Genomic DNA, 17,765 nt, shown 5'->3' on the forward strand with positions numbered 1-17,765 from the left:
GATTCTATGGAACTGACATTGAGAAAATCGTATCCTGAATTATATCTTATCATTAGTCAATGCATAGTTTAAAGTGGATATGGTGAGTTTTTAGCCACATTCTCAAAATAATACATCCTTTATGTATATTACATATAATCTTAACTATGATATTGATGTTTGAGATTTCTTTTGCCCTGATGGGTATCTTTTGGTAGAATCTTAATAACTTTGAGGTTAGGAACAAAGAATTTCCTAAGCTACATGTGGTCTTAACTCTTTAGATTTCTTTTTTTATTTTATTTTATTTTATTTTATTTTATTTTATTTTATTTTATTTTATTATGTTATGTTAATCACCATACATTACATCATTAATTTTTGATGTAGTGTTCCATGATTCATTGTTTGCGTATAACACCCAGTGCTCCATTCAATATGTGCCCTCTTTAATACCCATCACCAGGCTAACCCATCCCCCATCCCCCCCCCCAGAACCCTCAGTTTGTTTCTCAGAGTCCACAATCTCTCGTGGTTCATCTCCCCCTCCGATTTCCCCCCTTTCCTTTTTCCCTTCCTACATATCTTCTTCTTCTTTTTTTGGGGGGGGGAGGAGATTTCTTATTGAATGTTTCAAGTAATAGAAGTATAGGACAATACTTTCTTTTGGAAATGAAAATACATCTTCTTTAGGATTGACTCTGTATGTAGGGAAAGCAACTGGAACCTCAAAGAAGCCTGCTTTCCCACTGTTAATTTTGTATGCCAAAAAGCTTAGATTATTAGTCATTCTTCTGGATTATATCTTGCAGATCTTAACTGAGCTGAACATATGAATTTGGTAATTTTTTAGTAGAAAATAAGACCGTAAGGGAACAGGACAAAGAAAATGGTGGGGTTGAGGGTAGGTTTCAGTGTAGGTATGGGCCTAGGATTCAAGATGCTCTGTAGTACTTCAAAATAAGTAGAAGATACTGGTTTTGGAAGGATAAGTTTTGTACTTTTTCAGTTTGTCTAGTGATTGCTCATTTCTTGCTATGCAGAGGAACCATTAAAACATTATCCTAAAAAGAAAAGAAAAACAACCTCATCTCATTTAGTCTCTAAAATATGAGACAACTTTAAAAACATGACCTTTAAAGACTAGCTCCATTATTCACACAGGGACTTTTATGAAGACCAGTGTAGGGGAGGAAAAATTTTACTTCTACCCTCCTATGTTCTTTGGCTGGTCTAATAGTTAACTTGACATAAGACAGACTAACAGGAGAAAAACAAATTTAATTTTGTTTGTATAGGATCCCATAAAAATATGAGACTCAAGGGTAAGTAGAGCAGTCAGGGCTTATTATATACCATCATGAGCTAAGGAATGGGATAGGGGCCTAGAGCTTCAAAGGGGAATAGGACTCACAGGACAATAAGAAGAGCAGATGGTTGGTAATTAGATGTTTGCCCTACCATGCAGATAGGTAATTCAGATAAAAGTTATCTTTGATAATAGTTCTCTCTCTGAGGCAGGCCCACTATCTAAATTCTTTAGATGGTTAAGAGAGAGGTAAGTGTTTTTCTAAAGACTGCTGGGTCTTGATTGTCTTCAGCTCAAAATAATCCACATGCCAAAGTGGCACATTTTGGTTCATGTATTCTGCTCCTCTACAGTCTTGCCTTTGAAACTTCAAGTTTCGCAGCCCAGAAACAGTTTAGTTAAACAGTTTTGTCTCATTTCAGGAGTTGGTGATGCAGGTGGGCTCCAAAAGTTAGGTCTATAATGCAAGCAATCAGGTTATTTAAGAAGAGGCACTTCTTTGGAAACAAAAAATGGTTAGTAATTGGGGCAGATTATGATTTTAGTTTCTGACTTCTGAAGGCAACCAGTCAAGAAGATTTCTAGATGTACTGCTTAAAGCATCTTTAGATGGACCAAGGGCAGGAAGTGGCAATCTGATAGATTTTCCTGGTTTGCAGTTTGAATGTCTCTAATGATCTTTCTTAGTAGCCCACACTGCAATAGGCATAAAGATTGTCTATACATGAGCTGTTGTGGTGATTTCTTTGAGGTTTATATCGAGTTGTTTAGCTTTAGCTTGCATGGCTTCAGGAAAAGGGATTTTTTTCTTCTCATTGATTCCAAATCAGAAGGATGAGAGAACATTGGAAATGTCAGTTTGGAGGGTTGTAGCCATATATGGAAGGAAAGTAGAAGAGTTCAAGATATAGTCCATTTTATAGGTAGAAAACAAAACCTCAAAGATAATTAACAGTACTAGAATTTGATATCCATAAAGGTGTATTACTAAAACATAGGTTTTGGGGTGCCTGGGTGGCTCAGTGTCTTCAGCTTGGGTCGTGATTCCGGGGTCTTGGGATCGAGCCCCGCATTGGGCTCCCTGCTAGGTGAGCCTGCTTCTCCCTCTCCCTCTGCCTGCCGCTCCCCCTGCTGTGCTCTCTCTCTCTCAAATAAATAAATAAAATCTTTTAAAAAATTTTTTAAAATGACATTAAAAAAATAAACTAAAACATAAGTTTCCTCCCTATAGTCAACTCCATTTTTATCGAGAACCACAGTAAGACAAATGTGTTTGCAAAGTCTAGTTTCAATACACTTGGCCTGATTATTTACATAAGTGCAACAAGAATAATGATTGATCATATAGGCTCCTCTAAATCTGCTTTGCTGGAACTTTTCATAAGGAATCTCAGATTGGATTTTTAAAAGCCTCTGGAGGCTATGAAGCCAAGCTGAATTTTCATCATTAGACTTTGCTTGCACTAACTATAGATTTGGATGAATTCCTCTCTTCTTGAGGTTCCTCAAATTTTCTGAGGTTCCCAAACCTGCCAGGAAGTGACCTTCCTTACTTACCTGGTAATGCTGCCAGGAACCCTGTAAATAAGGCACCAGGCTGATTTTTTTTTTCCAAAGGGCTTTGATTGCCAGAAAGACCACTTTAGTTCCTTAAAACTGTCTGGTGATATCTGAGTCTATGTAGATCTCTCTCAAATATGACTTGTAGTCAAAGCTTTAGTAATATAACCAATGTTTTCAATTGTGTCCTGTTAACAAGGCAACAGCTTCTCATTCAACTTACACAAATATTGCCATGAAATAAGAATACTCACTCCAAGTTCTGGAGGGATCAGGTAGGGAGAAAAGTTGTTCCATCTTTGTTCACAAAGATACACTTTACCAAGTTGCTCTAAGATGTAGGTAGCTCAAGAGAAAAAAGTTTCTTTAAATCTGGAAAAAGAAGCCATTAAAAAAACAGCAAAGTTTCAAACAAAAGGTTTTAAAAATTATAATTATCCTCATCAGTTCATTGAGTCCCATGTAATTCTTGTTCGGCTTTAATCCAGTTTTATCATTAGTTCTGGAAATTCTTACCTAGTTCAGTTTTATGATCTTAAAGTTATCAGAAACCTGTGCTTGTCAAAAATGCTTTCCTTGAATCTCCTTGAAGATGAAGTACTTTTGAAGGAATACTTTTGCAAAAGTATATGAGTAAAACAGTAACTCTGTAAATGAAAAAAGTTTTTAAAAATGCTTATTGGGTTAAAGATCTGATGAAAGTTCTTTACAATGGAATTGACAAGGAAATTTGGTTATTTATGTAACATATAACATTTTAAGATAATAACTGGAATTATGACTGACAATCATTATACCAAACATGCCACATTTCTAGGAATTTCACATAATTCTGGAACACTTATAATACTAACATATATCCACACAAATAAAATCTAAGAAGTTTAAGCCTCACTTATTTGACAATGCTTCCCATGTAATGTAACATAGCAAATAAGCCTAATTAGTTTAACATCTCACTTTTTATAAGAAGAGAGAACACATCTTTTGGGATGTTCCAGGGACTCTCTAGAAAATCCCCAAGTTCTGAGTCAGAAGGACTTCATTTAGAATTTGATTTTAAGAAGTTTGTCAAAAATATCAAAAGGTTTGGACACTTGATGAAATATGATCACATATCATTATGAAACAATATTTAATTATTTATTTGACCAAAGTGACAATAAAAGATTTCAAAGGAAAGTATAGAAGGTTACATAGTTATTATCAAAACTTTGCTCTTTCAATATTGAGGAGATTCAGTTTTCTTAACTGTCAAAGACCAGACATGAAGCACAGGAAATTACTTTGATAAAACACAAGATCTTTACTTTCTAGGCAGACTACTTAAAAGTTAAAAAACCTTTTACAATCTCTTATCAAGAGCAGGCCAATAGTCCAAGAAAATTTGTCCTTTTAACAGATAAAAGAAAATCAAGTTCCAGTTTTATGTAAGTGCATTACTTAATTTAAAGCTTAATTTTATAACCCCTGTAATAAATTAATTCTATTTTAGCTAACGAGCACACAAGGTATGATTCTCTCTCTCTCTCTTCCCAGTTTTCTATATTATTTGCCCTTTATTTTCTTCTTTCTCCTTCTGAAACAACCAGTTTCGCTTTAGGATAAAATTTCTTTTCCCTCAACAAAAAAATGCATCTCCATTCCTCATAACTTCTCTTACCAAAAATACATATCCTACTTTCCTTGTATACAGAGATGTTTTCTTTATTATTTCTAGCAGCTTTAATTACATATATTAATTAAAATTCTTAATCCTTAGAAATCTTAATTTATAGTGAAACTAAGAAGCAATTGTGAACTGTATGTTATGCAAACATTCTTTAGATTGGAAAATTTATGAATACATTTCATAATTTCTAGAAACATATGTTTCTTCACAATATAGTCTTTCAGTATAACACAAGGCATGCTTACCAACAGACCCAAATATCTTAGTTTCTTTGTAATAGTGTTTAAAAAACAAAATTCAGCTGTGTAAATTTGAAGATCTAATTGGCTTTATGTAAGATTTATAAATTAAGCAGTATCCCATTTAGCAAATAGGAAGGAGCTCTGAGGAGCTGTATGAAATGGAAGGCTTTTATGAGCAGAAGGGGGAAAATCATGGATTTTAGGAAAGGTCACCTTCCTTTATGGGATGAAAGGGGTCAGGAGCCTACCAGGCAGATTACCTCACTAGTACTGATCAGGTAATGCCAGACACTCGATAAAGGTCATGTCCCTGGCAGAATGCTGAAACTGTAATTAAGTTAGATATTAAGTCTTAGTTTGCTGGTGTGGAGCTTAGCACAAGTGACTCCATTTTGAGCCTATTGTCTTTTTGTTCTAGCAATAGGAAGAAAAAAAGTAGATAAACCTATGTTCAGTAATTAATGTTTTAGTATTTTATCTTATTTAAAAATGATTTTTCTTTTTTCTTTTTTATTTATTTATTTATTTTAAATATTTTATTTATTTATTTGACAGAGAGAGACACAGCGAGAGAGGGAACACAAGCAGGGGGAGTGGGAGAGGGAGAAGCAGGCCTTCCGCTGAGCAGAGAGCCTGACGTGGGGCTCGATCCCAGGACTCTGGGATCATGACCTGAGCCGAAGGCAGACGCTTAACGACTGAGCCACCCAGGCGCCCCTCTTTTTTTTTTTTTTTTTTTTAAAGATTTTATTTATTTGAGAGTGAGAGAAGGAGAGAGCATGAGCAGGGGGAGGGGCAGAGGGAGAAACAGACTCCCTACTGAGTGGGGAGCCAGATGTGGGGCTAGATGCAGGGCTAGATGCAGGGCTCAATCCTGGGACTCTGGATCATGACCTGAGCTGAAGGCAGACACTTAACAACTGAGCCACCCAGACACCCCCAAAATGATCTTTATTTATGACTATATATTATGGATATTTAGAGTTATCCCTCATTTAACTTAATTAACTTAGCAAAACTTTAAGGTTTTAGGTTACCAAAAAGATTTGGGGAAACTAAAAATTTCACCTAAAAACTCTTATTTCATAAACATATATCTAATTCACTTGTTTTTAACAATTATGTTTAGATTACTCACAAAAACTTGATGAGACATTAAACAAAGTCAGCCATCATCTCAATCTATTTTTTCATGCTGATAAATTTTGTAAGAGATAAAACATGATTTCTTTTGACCTTTAATAAGCCTTGGTAGAATAAAAGAATTATGTTTAATCCTGGTGACTCTGAAGACATGCCTGTTTTAATGAAACCAATAAACTTAAAGTAGTTTTAATACCCAATGTTTTCCCAGATCATGTAAACCTGAAATTCATTTGGGTTAGTTTCTATTATATTTCTGAGAATTCAGTTTATATAAATGCTTAATTTTCTTTAAGTCACTTAAATAGAATTCTTTTACAAATTAATTTTGGCAGTACTATCCATAGGAAGAAAAATACCTTACAGTACATATATATAAACACACACAAACAGGGGCACCTGGGTGGCTCAGTTGGTTAAGCATCTGACTTCTGCTCAGGTCATGATCTCAGGGCCCTGGGATAGAGCTCCAGTAGGGCTCCAAGCTCAGCAGGGAGTCTGCTTGTCCCTTTCCCTCTGCCCTTCCCCCTGCATGTGTGCCTGTGCCCCAAATAAATAAAATCTTAAAAAAATAAACACCTATAAATATACAGACAGATAAACAGAGAACTTATAGCTTCCATTTTAAAAATCACTGCCATTGAATCAAGTGCAATAATACAAATTAATATTTGTGAGAAGCATTCCTATAAGTTTCAAATGACCTTTTCCTTTTTGTGTTCTTCTGATAAGAATTACCTCCCTGAAGTTTGTACTTTAAAGAGATGACCTAGATAAAAGTTAGCATTTGCATCTCAAAGACACAGGGAAAGAATTCACGTTCTTCCAACAAGGACTTTGGTGTCCTAAGGCCAGAATTTTTACAATACTTACAAGCCTTTAGAAATAAAGAGGGGAGGTTTGGGGAGTGATAAAAAGTAGTAAGTGAACTTTAAACTACCTCTACAGCTACATTTCTAGTTCTGTAAAGATTTGTAAGATAAAGACAGTTACTCTCAATTTCTCCAAGAATTGGATTGTAGCCTAAATGATATCATAGGTTGATCCACCCATTCAAGTACCTTACCTTCAATTTGATTTTTTATACCAGGGATCTTTAGAATGTTTTAGTAAATCCTTTTACAAAGGCTTTGGAAGGTTTTTCTTTCTGAGTGCATAATTTCATTTTAGTTTAGGGAAGGAGGCCTAAAATAATTTCTTTCAGGCTCCATATATCAGCTTTCAATTTCTGACCAACTTCCGACCATAGAACTACTAAAAAATCCTTTAGAGTATCTTGTCAGTTTTCAGCTAGGACAAACAGTTATTTCTGGCAGTACTTAACAACCCCACTTGGGTGTAAGAAGGGCCCCATAGAGGATGCAAAGGATATTATCTTCCCAAGATCCAGAGTCACTCCCAAAGATAGCCAAAGGGAAGAATCAACCACCTGCATGTCCCAGGCAGGCAGGAATCCAAGCCTGGTTTGTAGGACACAAAATGAGAAAAGCAAGAAGGCATGTAGCTATCTCTGGGAGAGAAAGGATCAATAACTAATGGGTCTGGATTTGGAAAGGAAGGGACAATATGAAATTTTATTTTCTGTTCTTGATTAAGCACTATGGACAGCGATTTGTGAGAGCTGACTCTGGTAAGAATTCTCACCCTTTGCTGGCTTCTACCAGTTTTCCCAAGATGCCCTTTGCAGGCTCCAGAATTTGGCAAGGTTTTTAATTAATTTTAGTTTTAGTTTCCCTTGGCTGTTCAAGGGAATAATGTAGCAGTTTACCAGAAAATCCCTCAGGGTCTCATCAACTCTGGGAGAGGCCCATACGGGAATCTTCCTTCAAGGATAGATATGAGGGCATTTGAGTTGATGTTGAAGAATTTGCATAGGGCCTTTGTAAAGTCTGTATAAAACTTTAAGCAAAGGTCTTCTTTCTGAGTGTACAATTTAAACTTGGACCAATTCACCTTTGTTGCGGGGTGGGAGGGAAGCATCTCCTGTTGCTTCTATCAGCCCCTGAATATTGGCCGTCAGCTGATCGTTTGTAGGAGGGCCTAGGAGAAATTCTGGTCATCTGTTTCCTCTGGGGGGGTGGGCAGTTTTCTCAGGGAGCCATATGATTTGTCTCTTAACTGCAATATACTTATGGGTGGGAAGGACACCCCTTAGCATCTAGTAAGGTCCTTGTGAGTGGGGGTTTGAATGGCCACTAATCTTTCCAACTCCTCTCTAAATTGGTATGATCTTCTGAAAGTGAAGATAAAGGGGCTTTATAATTTAAAAGATCGGCTGCTGTCCATGGGACATGAATTCTTTGCAGAGGGGGTCCAGGATATACCTGAAAAGGACATTGTATGGGAAGACCTGAAGCTGGTAGAGCCTGATTAAAGAGCCCTGGAAAGTAGGAATTATAAGGGATAGCAAATTGAGCCCCACCACCCTTCTTGGGTGCTTCTACTAAAATCACTTCCTAGCTTTCAGCACTTACACAAGTAACCCGTATACCCTGGACCTAGAGATCAGGCAAGAGTGTTCTCTGTAAATGTTAGAGAAAAGGGAAGCTGAACTAGGCAAATGGAGCCAGATTTTGAAAAGGAGAATTTACATTGGATGTAGACTTTAATTTTTTTTCTAATTTTTGTTCCTTCATTTTGTTAAGGGAGTCCCTAAGGCTAGCCATTATATTCCTTTGTGTCCCAGTTTTAATTTAGTTTTTCCACAGGTGTCAATAGGATGAGTGCTCTCTAAAAATTTCAATGTAGAAGTCCAATTCAAAAATCCATTGTCTGGCCATTGATAAGTAGGATCTATTAATCTCAATAGTGACTCAAACCAATAAGCCTCTCTATGGACACAAAAGGTATCCCAAAGGAGAGTGCAAAAGATGCAGCCCCACAAGATCCAGCATAAGAAAACAAAGACATTTATTATCACAATGAGACAATGAAGGTTGAGATGACAAAGGCCCCTTATGGACTGGGATCCCTTAAGACAAAATCCCCCTGACAGCTGGCAGAGTCAGAGGAAGAAACCTCACTCTAGACCTAGTTTAGCCCAAGTTCTGGTTTTTAAGTTGGACCCAGGCCTAACTCCAGTCAGCTCAGATCCACAGCCTGTTCAGCTGTCTGCCAAATGCACACTGGTACATGTACCCTTTGGTTGGCAGAATATTCTCACTGGTCATAAAGCCAAGCTCTCAAGTTGAAGAAAGTGACAAAGGGAAACAGAGGAAAATGATCAATAGAAAACAAAAGTACTAATACCAAATCTTTATCAGACGTACTATACCCAAAGAACTTGTTCCATAAATATTTTCTCCTGCTAATCTAAATTCAGAAAAGAAAAGGACTCTCACCACTCTTGCTTTCATGAGACTCTGTAGGCAGAGATCCAGGAGACTGACATAGTAAGAATTCTTGCCAGCCAGTTAAAATTTATCTTGCTGAATATGCTAACTGTTGTGGAGGAAAAATGTTCCTTCTAGTCTTCTAGGTTCTTTGGCTGCTGTAATAATTAAAATGACATAAGACAGATTAACAATAAAAAAATTAATTTCATAGGTGCAGGGGCCCCATGGAAATATGAGACCCAAGGGCAAGTAGGGCAGTTGAGGCTTATATGCCATCATGAGCTAAGGAATGGGATTGGGGCCTGGGACTTCAAAGGGGGAGAAGGGTAATTCACAGGACAGTAAGGAGAGATGTTTGATACAATAGACCCCCCTCTTATCCACAGGGGATATAGTCCAAGACCCCCAGTGGATGCCTAAAACCATGGAAAGTACTGAACCCTATATAAACTGTTTTTTCCTATATAATCTATGGTAAAGTTTAATTTATAAGTAGGCACAGTAAGAGATTAACAGCAATAACTAATAAAATAACTAATAAAATAGAACAGTTATATTGTTATATGTTATACTGTGATAAAAGCTATATGAACGTGGTCTTATATGAACGTGGTCTTTCAAAATACCTTATACTCACTCTTCTCCTCCTTGTGATGATGTGAGATGATAAAATGCCTAAATGATGAGATGAAGTGAGATGAATAATGTAGGCATTATGACATAGCATTAGGCTACTATTGATCTTCTGATGATACATCAGAAGGAGGATCATCTGCTTCTGGACTGCAGTTGATCGCGCATAATTGAAACCATAGAAAGCAAAACCGTGGATAAGGATGTGGGGGAGGGGGAGACTACTGTAATTAGATGTTTGCCCTTTGCCAGGACCTTTGCCAGGTCATTCAAATAAAAGTTGTTTCTGGTAATAACTCTCTCTCAGACCAGGCCTCCTAATCTATAAATTCTTTTATGTAGTTAAGGGAGAGGTAAATGTTTTTCTTGAGTCTGCTGAGTCTTGATTGCCTTCAGCTCAAAATAATCCCCATGCCAACATGGCATATTTTCCAGTCATGTATTCTGCACCCTGTCACCAGCTCTTGCTCACTATAGCATTAGGTGATATAATATAAACCTTTGACTTAGTAAGAGTTAAGAGATACACAAGACCTGTTTCTCTAATCACTTAGCTATATTTTATCATTTTGTTATGAAATTTCACAAGGTAAAATTTTAAATAAAATCATATCAGAAAATAAGAATTGAGCTTTGGGGAGTGTTTTTCTAAGTGAAATGAAGAGATGTTACATTTAGTAAAGTAATTGTTCTATATACAAAGTGCACAAATGAAAGGAATGCTATCCTCAAACATAGCTGTGGTATCTATGCACTAGCAAATATGGCAGAAGTTGCCAAGTTTAACTCAGTTCTTCATCAGTTACTGGTTTATTTATAAACTAATTTAGTTTCAAAAATAATTGTAAACATCTAATCCTTCCCCCTTTTTTGTGATTTTTAATCCTAGGTGACATATGGAAGGAGATCTTAGTACTTTTCTTGATACCATTTGCTTTTGTCTCATTATTTGTTTTGGTAATAACTTGTCTGCTTTTGTATAAGCAAAGGGCTTTACTGAAAATGGTAAGTTGTATAACATAATGTTTAATCTGAGATAGTAGCTAACAAATAAATGTTCTGCATTTAGAACTGATGGACCTATGTTTTATAATTTTTCCTATAAACTGTGGGTGTACAATTGATGTTGTATGGATTATGATGATGTCTTCAGAAAATACAATAATTTAAAAAATTAACCCTATAAAGCTAAATTTGGAGGTGGATTTACTTTTGTTGAAATATAGGAATAATGCTTTAGAATATGAAACACTATTTACCTCTAGATTAGGGAACAATATAAGGAAAGAGTTACAGGAGAAAAGCAGGATTGAGAGGAAGGAAAGAGTGACTTAAACTGGATGCAGACTGAAATATATTACTAGTGTGTCACAAGCAAAAATCACAAAAATTGAAAAAGATAGTGTCTGCCCTCCAAGAGCTTATACTCTATTTGGGGGAGATAGAATCCATAAAAAATATAACCTGTACTGTGAGCTGTTTTTAGATGATTCCTATTTGAGCTGTACAGATGTTATAGAATTTCAGAAGATGAAGGTCACTACGGATTGGTGAGCTTTAAGAAGAAATTGTGACTTGGAGAAAGATATCTTAATGCCAAGTCTTTTAAAGATAAAGGGAAATTTGAATGTGTATGAAATGTTTCACTTTATTTCTCTGCTGAATGCTTTTTTAAGATCTATTTCTCTGAGTTACTAATCTGAGTTGAAATAGTTTGTGTTATTATTGACTATTTGTTAATAATGGAGCTCTTTTTTTTTAATTTCAGATCTTTCATACAAAAAAAGATGTCTTTTCTCATCAAGAGACATTCTGTTGACTCATTAACTTTCAGTCTTATGGCCAAATGTTAAATATGAGTCTTATTAAACTGAAGCTTTTCTCCAAATATTGAATAAATCTTATTTTAAAAGCATTGTTGTATTTAAATAGGCTTTAGAATACTTAAACCCTCAACTAGTAGTACATTTTCTGGATTCTATTAATAGGTTTTTTCCTCATTAATACATGGTCAGGGTGCTACACATAGAGAAGTCAAGGGTTGGGTCAAATTCTATTCACTGATGTGTTAATAAAACAATGTGATTTTATAACTTGCACTAAGCCAGAAATATTGTTGAATTCTGGAAGATAAGAGTCTCATTTTTTAAAAAAAATTGTCCTTGGGATGAATGTATTCACCATAAGTAAAGTTGTTTGGCTTTAAAAGTAACCTGTGGAGAGGATTAATAAGAAGCAAGAAGTTTTCAATACATTCATAGTGTAAATACGTGCTTTATATTTTGTGAAAAAGGTGGAAGAAATGCAATGCATAGAAGGCTGAAAATAATGAAATGAGTAGAGAGATCATATTTGAAAAATTCAGATGTCACAAATATGCAGTAAACGCTTGGGAGTTTCCTGTACTAGTTGGCAGGCAGCATCTCCTACTTTCTGACGGTGTGATTTTTTTTTTTTTTTAAAGTTCAGGAACCAAGAGGCAGAAGCCTTTGAAGTTACTGAGAAGCCTTTTAAAAGTACATCCAACTTTCAGACTAATTGACAACTTCTGGAAGAGAACATGACAACCTAAGTGTAGAGAGTTGCTTTAAAACTTAGGGAATAATGACCTATAGATTACAATCAAGAGCCAAGTTTTAGTTTGGACCAATTTCTGTTTAATATTATTCCGAGTGTTTCTTCTCTGTGGTCCACAGACCAATAGAGTAGGGATTTCCTGGGAGCTTATTAGAAATGCAGAATCTCAGACCTTAACCCAAATCTACTTAATTAGCAATCTGCATTTTAAGAACATCCCCAGGTGATTCATTTGCACATTCAATTTGAAAAGCACTGATATATAGGAGCATTTTAGAATGGAAATGATTAAAATAATGGAGAGATAAGCCCATGAGGAGGATAACTGCAGCTTTGACTATTATTGGTAGTGACCCTTTATCTCTAAAAAGGGGAAAAGAGCTAAAACTGAGGTATAAACCAGAATACCATCCTCTACTGTCACTTGTAATCAATGACAGGATGCACTACCACTTCCCTAAGTAGACCTATCCTTGTTAAACATTAAAAGCCCCATGGTAATATATAATATGATTAGCAAATTAGTCACAAACCAGGTCTTGCTGAAGATGTTTTTGAGGTATTGGGGAAGAAGGAGGAATGTGGAGGGAAAAGGTCAAGGCTAGACAGGGAAATGGCAGTCAACCACATGAGTGGGTCTAGGGGAACTAGTATTTCAATTCCTCTCTTCAGAGCTGCATAACAAGTTCTACTAATCAAAAGATTTCTGGAATTCTTTCCATAAACCTAGAAGTCCCTGTCAGAATTGCCCCAATAAACTGGATATGACAACAAAATGACAACAAATCTTTACAAAAGGACAAAAAGTCCTTGCAAAAGGACCCCTGGAACTCCTGGCCTGCTAGCTGTATAGATTTATTAACCGTTCAATAATGTGACTCCAAATTTTCTGAAATTGAATTTTTTAAAGTCCTTTTTTTTTTTTTTTTTTGGCATTCTGATAGAATTTTAAGATACCAAATATTTCCCAAATGCTTGGTATACAGATAGTACCCTAAGTCACATCCCCCCTCTCTCCCATCTGACTTCTGTCACCGAGGGCTGCCCTGTGATCTCACTTAGAAGCCTCTCCCCTAGGACCTCCCAGAAACACCTTTAATAACCTTTAAATACCACCTTTCGGGGTGCCTGGGTGCCTCAGTCGGTTAAGAGGCTGCCTTCGGCTCAGGTCATGATCCCAGGGTCCTGGGATCGAGCCCCGCATCAGGCTCCCTGCTCGGCGGAAGCCTGCTTCTCCGTCTCCCACTCCCCCTGCTTGTGTTCCCTCTCTCGCTGTGTCTCTCTCTGTCAAATAAATAAAATATTAAAAATAAATAAATAAAATAAATAAATAAATACCACCTTTCATAGCAGGAGTTCTCCAGGATCCTACTCTAGGGCAAAAATGAGTGAGGATGACTTCATGAGTATATGCCCTGTGCAATTAACAGGTCCCTATGCTTGGGGGCTTGGGAGGGCCTCAAACACGATTTAATGATCTGCTGTCACCATCTTGAAATTCCTAATGAGTTTTGAAGAAGGAGCCCCATATTTTATTCTTCACTGTGCCTGTTAATTATATTTCCACTCCTGAGAGCCAGCATCAGTTCTGATTAGACTGCTCAGGCTGTACCATAAAAACATCTATATCCCAGTTTATGACTATGATTTCTCCCCAGGAGGGGTTGGCCACCAGCATTACTTATCCTTCCCAGTTCTGTGTTGCAGAAGCTCTGTCCTTGGCAAGGGATGTTTGAGGCTCCCTCCCTCCACCTAGCTCCCATTCCCAGGCACAGCAAGCTGAGAATACTCAGTTCCAGTAATCTTTTACCCCAGCTTCCATGTAGGGCTGAGGTCCTATGCTGGAAGGGACAAATAAGAAGACCAGAGATTCCCCTTCCCCTCCTGCCCCGCAGTCCAGAGTCTTGCTTGTAATGGGTGGTACTGCAAGAGTAAAAATTCTTGCCCCATCTCTGGAGCAGTGGCACAGAGCTTCAAATATGGGGAGAGTCGGGCCATAAGAACAGAGAGCTTGGTAGCTCTCCCTAAAGGGGTTGACTTTATTTGGAATAGAGACTGGAAAGGTTCGTTTACGGATGCTGTCAAAAAATGCAGATTTGGGGCGCCTGGGTGGCTTATTCGGTTAAGCATCTGCCTTTGGCTCGGGTCATGATTCCAGTGTCCTAGGATTGAGTCCTGCATCAGGCTCCCTGCTCCGCGGGGCGTCTGCTTCTCCCTCTGTCCCTCCCCCCCTTCACACATGCACTCTCTCTCACAAAAATAAATCAATAAAATCTTTAAAAAAATGCAGATTTTGCTGGTGAGCAAACATCATACAAAAAGGCAGAGGAGAATAGAGCTACATAGGTAGGAGTAACATTTCCCTATCACTGTCCTTAAGTTGGTATAAATTTGAAGTAGATCTGAGAAGTTAAGATGTATACTGAAAGCCCTAGTGTAACCAAGAAAATAAATTCTAAAAATAGTGAACAATTGTTAAAATAATTGAAATACTACACTAAAAATGTTCACTTACACATGAAGGCAATAAAGAGGAAAAGAATGAGAAAATAACATGAATCATAGGAAAAACATAAAGTAAAATGACAGTTGTGAAACCAGTCATATTAATAACAGTAAAACTGTGAATTAGTTAATCTATGCAAGAAGCAGACATTTTGAGACTGGATTTTAAAAAAAGATCCAACTATATACTATAAACAGGAGACAGATTTTGGACTTAAAGATACAGGGTTTCAAGTGAAATGACTGAAAAAATATACCACATAAGCATCACCCAAAGACAGCAGAATTGGCTACACTAATATCAAACAAAAAGGATTTTAATTTAAAAAAGTCACTAGGGATAGAGACATTTTATAATGATGAAAGAGTGACTCCATCTGGAAGACAACAATTATATATGCATGTAACAAGACTGTCCAAAAATATATGGAGACAAAAACCTGAAGGAATTGGAGAAATAAACAACTCAGAAATAATAGTTATACTTTAATAACTCACTTTCTTTTTTTTTTTTTTAAAGATTTTATTTATTTGACAGAGAGAGACACAGCGAGAGAGGGAACACAAGCAGGGGGAGTGGGAGAGGGAGAAGCAGACTCCCCGCCGAGCAGGGAGCCCAATGCAGGACTCCATCCCAGGACCCTGGGAACATGACCTGAGCCGAAGGCAGACGCTTAATGACTGAGCCACCCAGGCACCCCCTCACTTTCTTTTTTAAAAAATATTATTTATTTGAGAGAGAGAAAGCACAAGCAGGGGGAGAGGGAGAAGCAGATTCCCCACTGAGTGCAGAGCGCGATGTGGGGATCGATCCCAGGACCTTGGGGCTCAATCCCAGGACCCTGAGATCATGACCTGAGCCAAAGACAGACACTTAACCAACTGAGCCACCCAGGCACCCCAATAACTCACTTCCAGTGATAGAACAAGTAGGCAGAAGATCAGCTGGGAAACAGAGAACTTGAACATAATATAAACCTGCTAGGCCTAACACATCTATAGAGCAATTTATCCAACAGCATCAGCATACACATTCTTCTTAAGAGTACATGGAACATTATCCAGGATACACCATATGCTAGGACATAAAACAAAACAAATTTTAAAGGATATAAATCATTTGAGGTATGTTCTCTGACTATAAAGTAATGAAATTAGAAAATAATAAAAAATAAATATTTAGAAATAGACAAATGTGGAAATTAAATAACACACTCCTAAATAACCAGTGGGTCAAAGAAGGAATCACAAGGGAAGGTAGAAAATACATCAATACTGGGAGCGCCTGGGTGGCTCAGTTGTTAAGCATCTGCCTTCAGCTCAGGTCATGACCCCAGGGTCCTGGGATCGAGCCCCCCATGGGGCTCCCTGCTCAGCTGGGAGTCTGCTTCTCCCTCTCCCACTCCCCCTGCTTGTGTTCCCTCTCTCGCTGTGTCTCTCTGTCAAATAAATAAATAAAATCTTTTTAAAAAAAGGTAAAAGAAAATACATCAAGACTGAAAAAAAAGAACACAACATACCTAACTTATGGGATCTAGCCAAAGCAGTGTTTAGCAGGAAATTTATAGCTACAAATTCATATATTAAAAAGGAAGAAAAAAATCAATAATGTAACCTTCCACTAAAGACACTGGAAAAGGAGAGCAAACTCAACCCAAAGTAAGCAGAAGATAGTATGTAATACAAATTAGAGCAAAATAAATGAAATAGAGAATAGAAAAACAGATAATCAATAAACCAAAACATGGCTACTTGAAAAGATCAATAAATTGACAAACCTTTAGCTATATTGATAAAAGGGAGAGAGAAGATTCATATTATTAAAATTAGGAATGAAAAAGAAATTACTACTAACCTTAGAGAAATAAAAATGTTTATAAGGGAATATTATGCCACAAAGTAAAAAACTTAGATGAAATGGACAATTTCCTAGAAAGACACAAATGACTGAAATTTACTCAAGAGGAAATAAAAGATCTGAATAGTAAAGAAAAGAGATAGAATTAGTGACTTTTAAACTTCTCCACACAACAGCCTAGGTCCAGATGGCCTCACTGGTGAATTCTACCAAATATTTAAACAAGAATTCATGTCAGTTCTCCACAAACTCATTCTAAACGTAGATGGAGAAGAAACATTGCCCAACTCATTCTTTGAGGCCAGTATTACCTGGATGCCAAAACCAGAAGGCACTTATTTTGTAGGAATCTCTTCAATTTTGGTTCACTGAGGTTTTCCTCATGATTAGATTCATGTCATACATCTTTGACAGAAACATCACAGAAACAATGCTGTGTTCATCTCATTGCATTTTATCAGGTAGTGCATGGTATCAGTGTGTCCCATTATTGATGATATTCACTTTGGTAACTTCATTAAAGTGGTTGCTATCAAGCTTTTCCCTGTAAAGTTACTCTCTCCCCACCTTGTAATAAGTATTTTGTATTTTAAAGAATGTAAATATTCTGTTCCTCATCAAACTTTAGACTTAATTAATTTATATCTGTTAAATTAGTGGTTTATTCTTTTATTCACTGAATTATAATCCATCACTATTATTTATTTTGGTGTTAACGTTGTTCCAGATGTGTTGGACAATGGGAACTTTTTAAGCTGGCTTCTCTGTCCTTTTGACACGTCCCTATCATTCTTTGAGCAATTCCATGCTTTTGGTACAATTATTCTGGGCCCATTTGTACTATTCCTGCCCTAGCCATGAAATTAACTATTTCTCCAAGAAATCCCAATTCCTGTCAGTGGAAAATGGAATTTAGAAGCCAATATATAAGAGAAATATGTACTCATTATTT

General features: G+C 36.8%; 1 protein-coding gene across 1 annotated transcript in view; it reads left to right on the forward strand.

The window, feature by feature from the left end:
• The window catches only part of IL13RA2 (interleukin 13 receptor subunit alpha 2), a 30,808-nt gene extending 19,020 nt beyond the window's left edge, over positions 1 to 11,788 (forward strand). The window contains exons 10-11 of the mRNA XM_078065303.1: positions 10,763 to 10,878; positions 11,642 to 11,788. Of these exons, the coding sequence (XP_077921429.1) occupies positions 10,763 to 10,878; positions 11,642 to 11,692 (167 nt within the window). The 3' untranslated portion in view covers positions 11,693 to 11,788. The remainder of the gene's footprint in view (positions 1 to 10,762; positions 10,879 to 11,641) is intronic.
• Positions 11,789 to 17,765: the final 5,977 nt, after the last annotated feature.

Source organism: Halichoerus grypus, chromosome X (genome assembly GCF_964656455.1).
Source record: "Halichoerus grypus chromosome X, mHalGry1.hap1.1, whole genome shotgun sequence".
Taxonomy (NCBI): Eukaryota; Metazoa; Chordata; class Mammalia; order Carnivora; family Phocidae; genus Halichoerus; species Halichoerus grypus.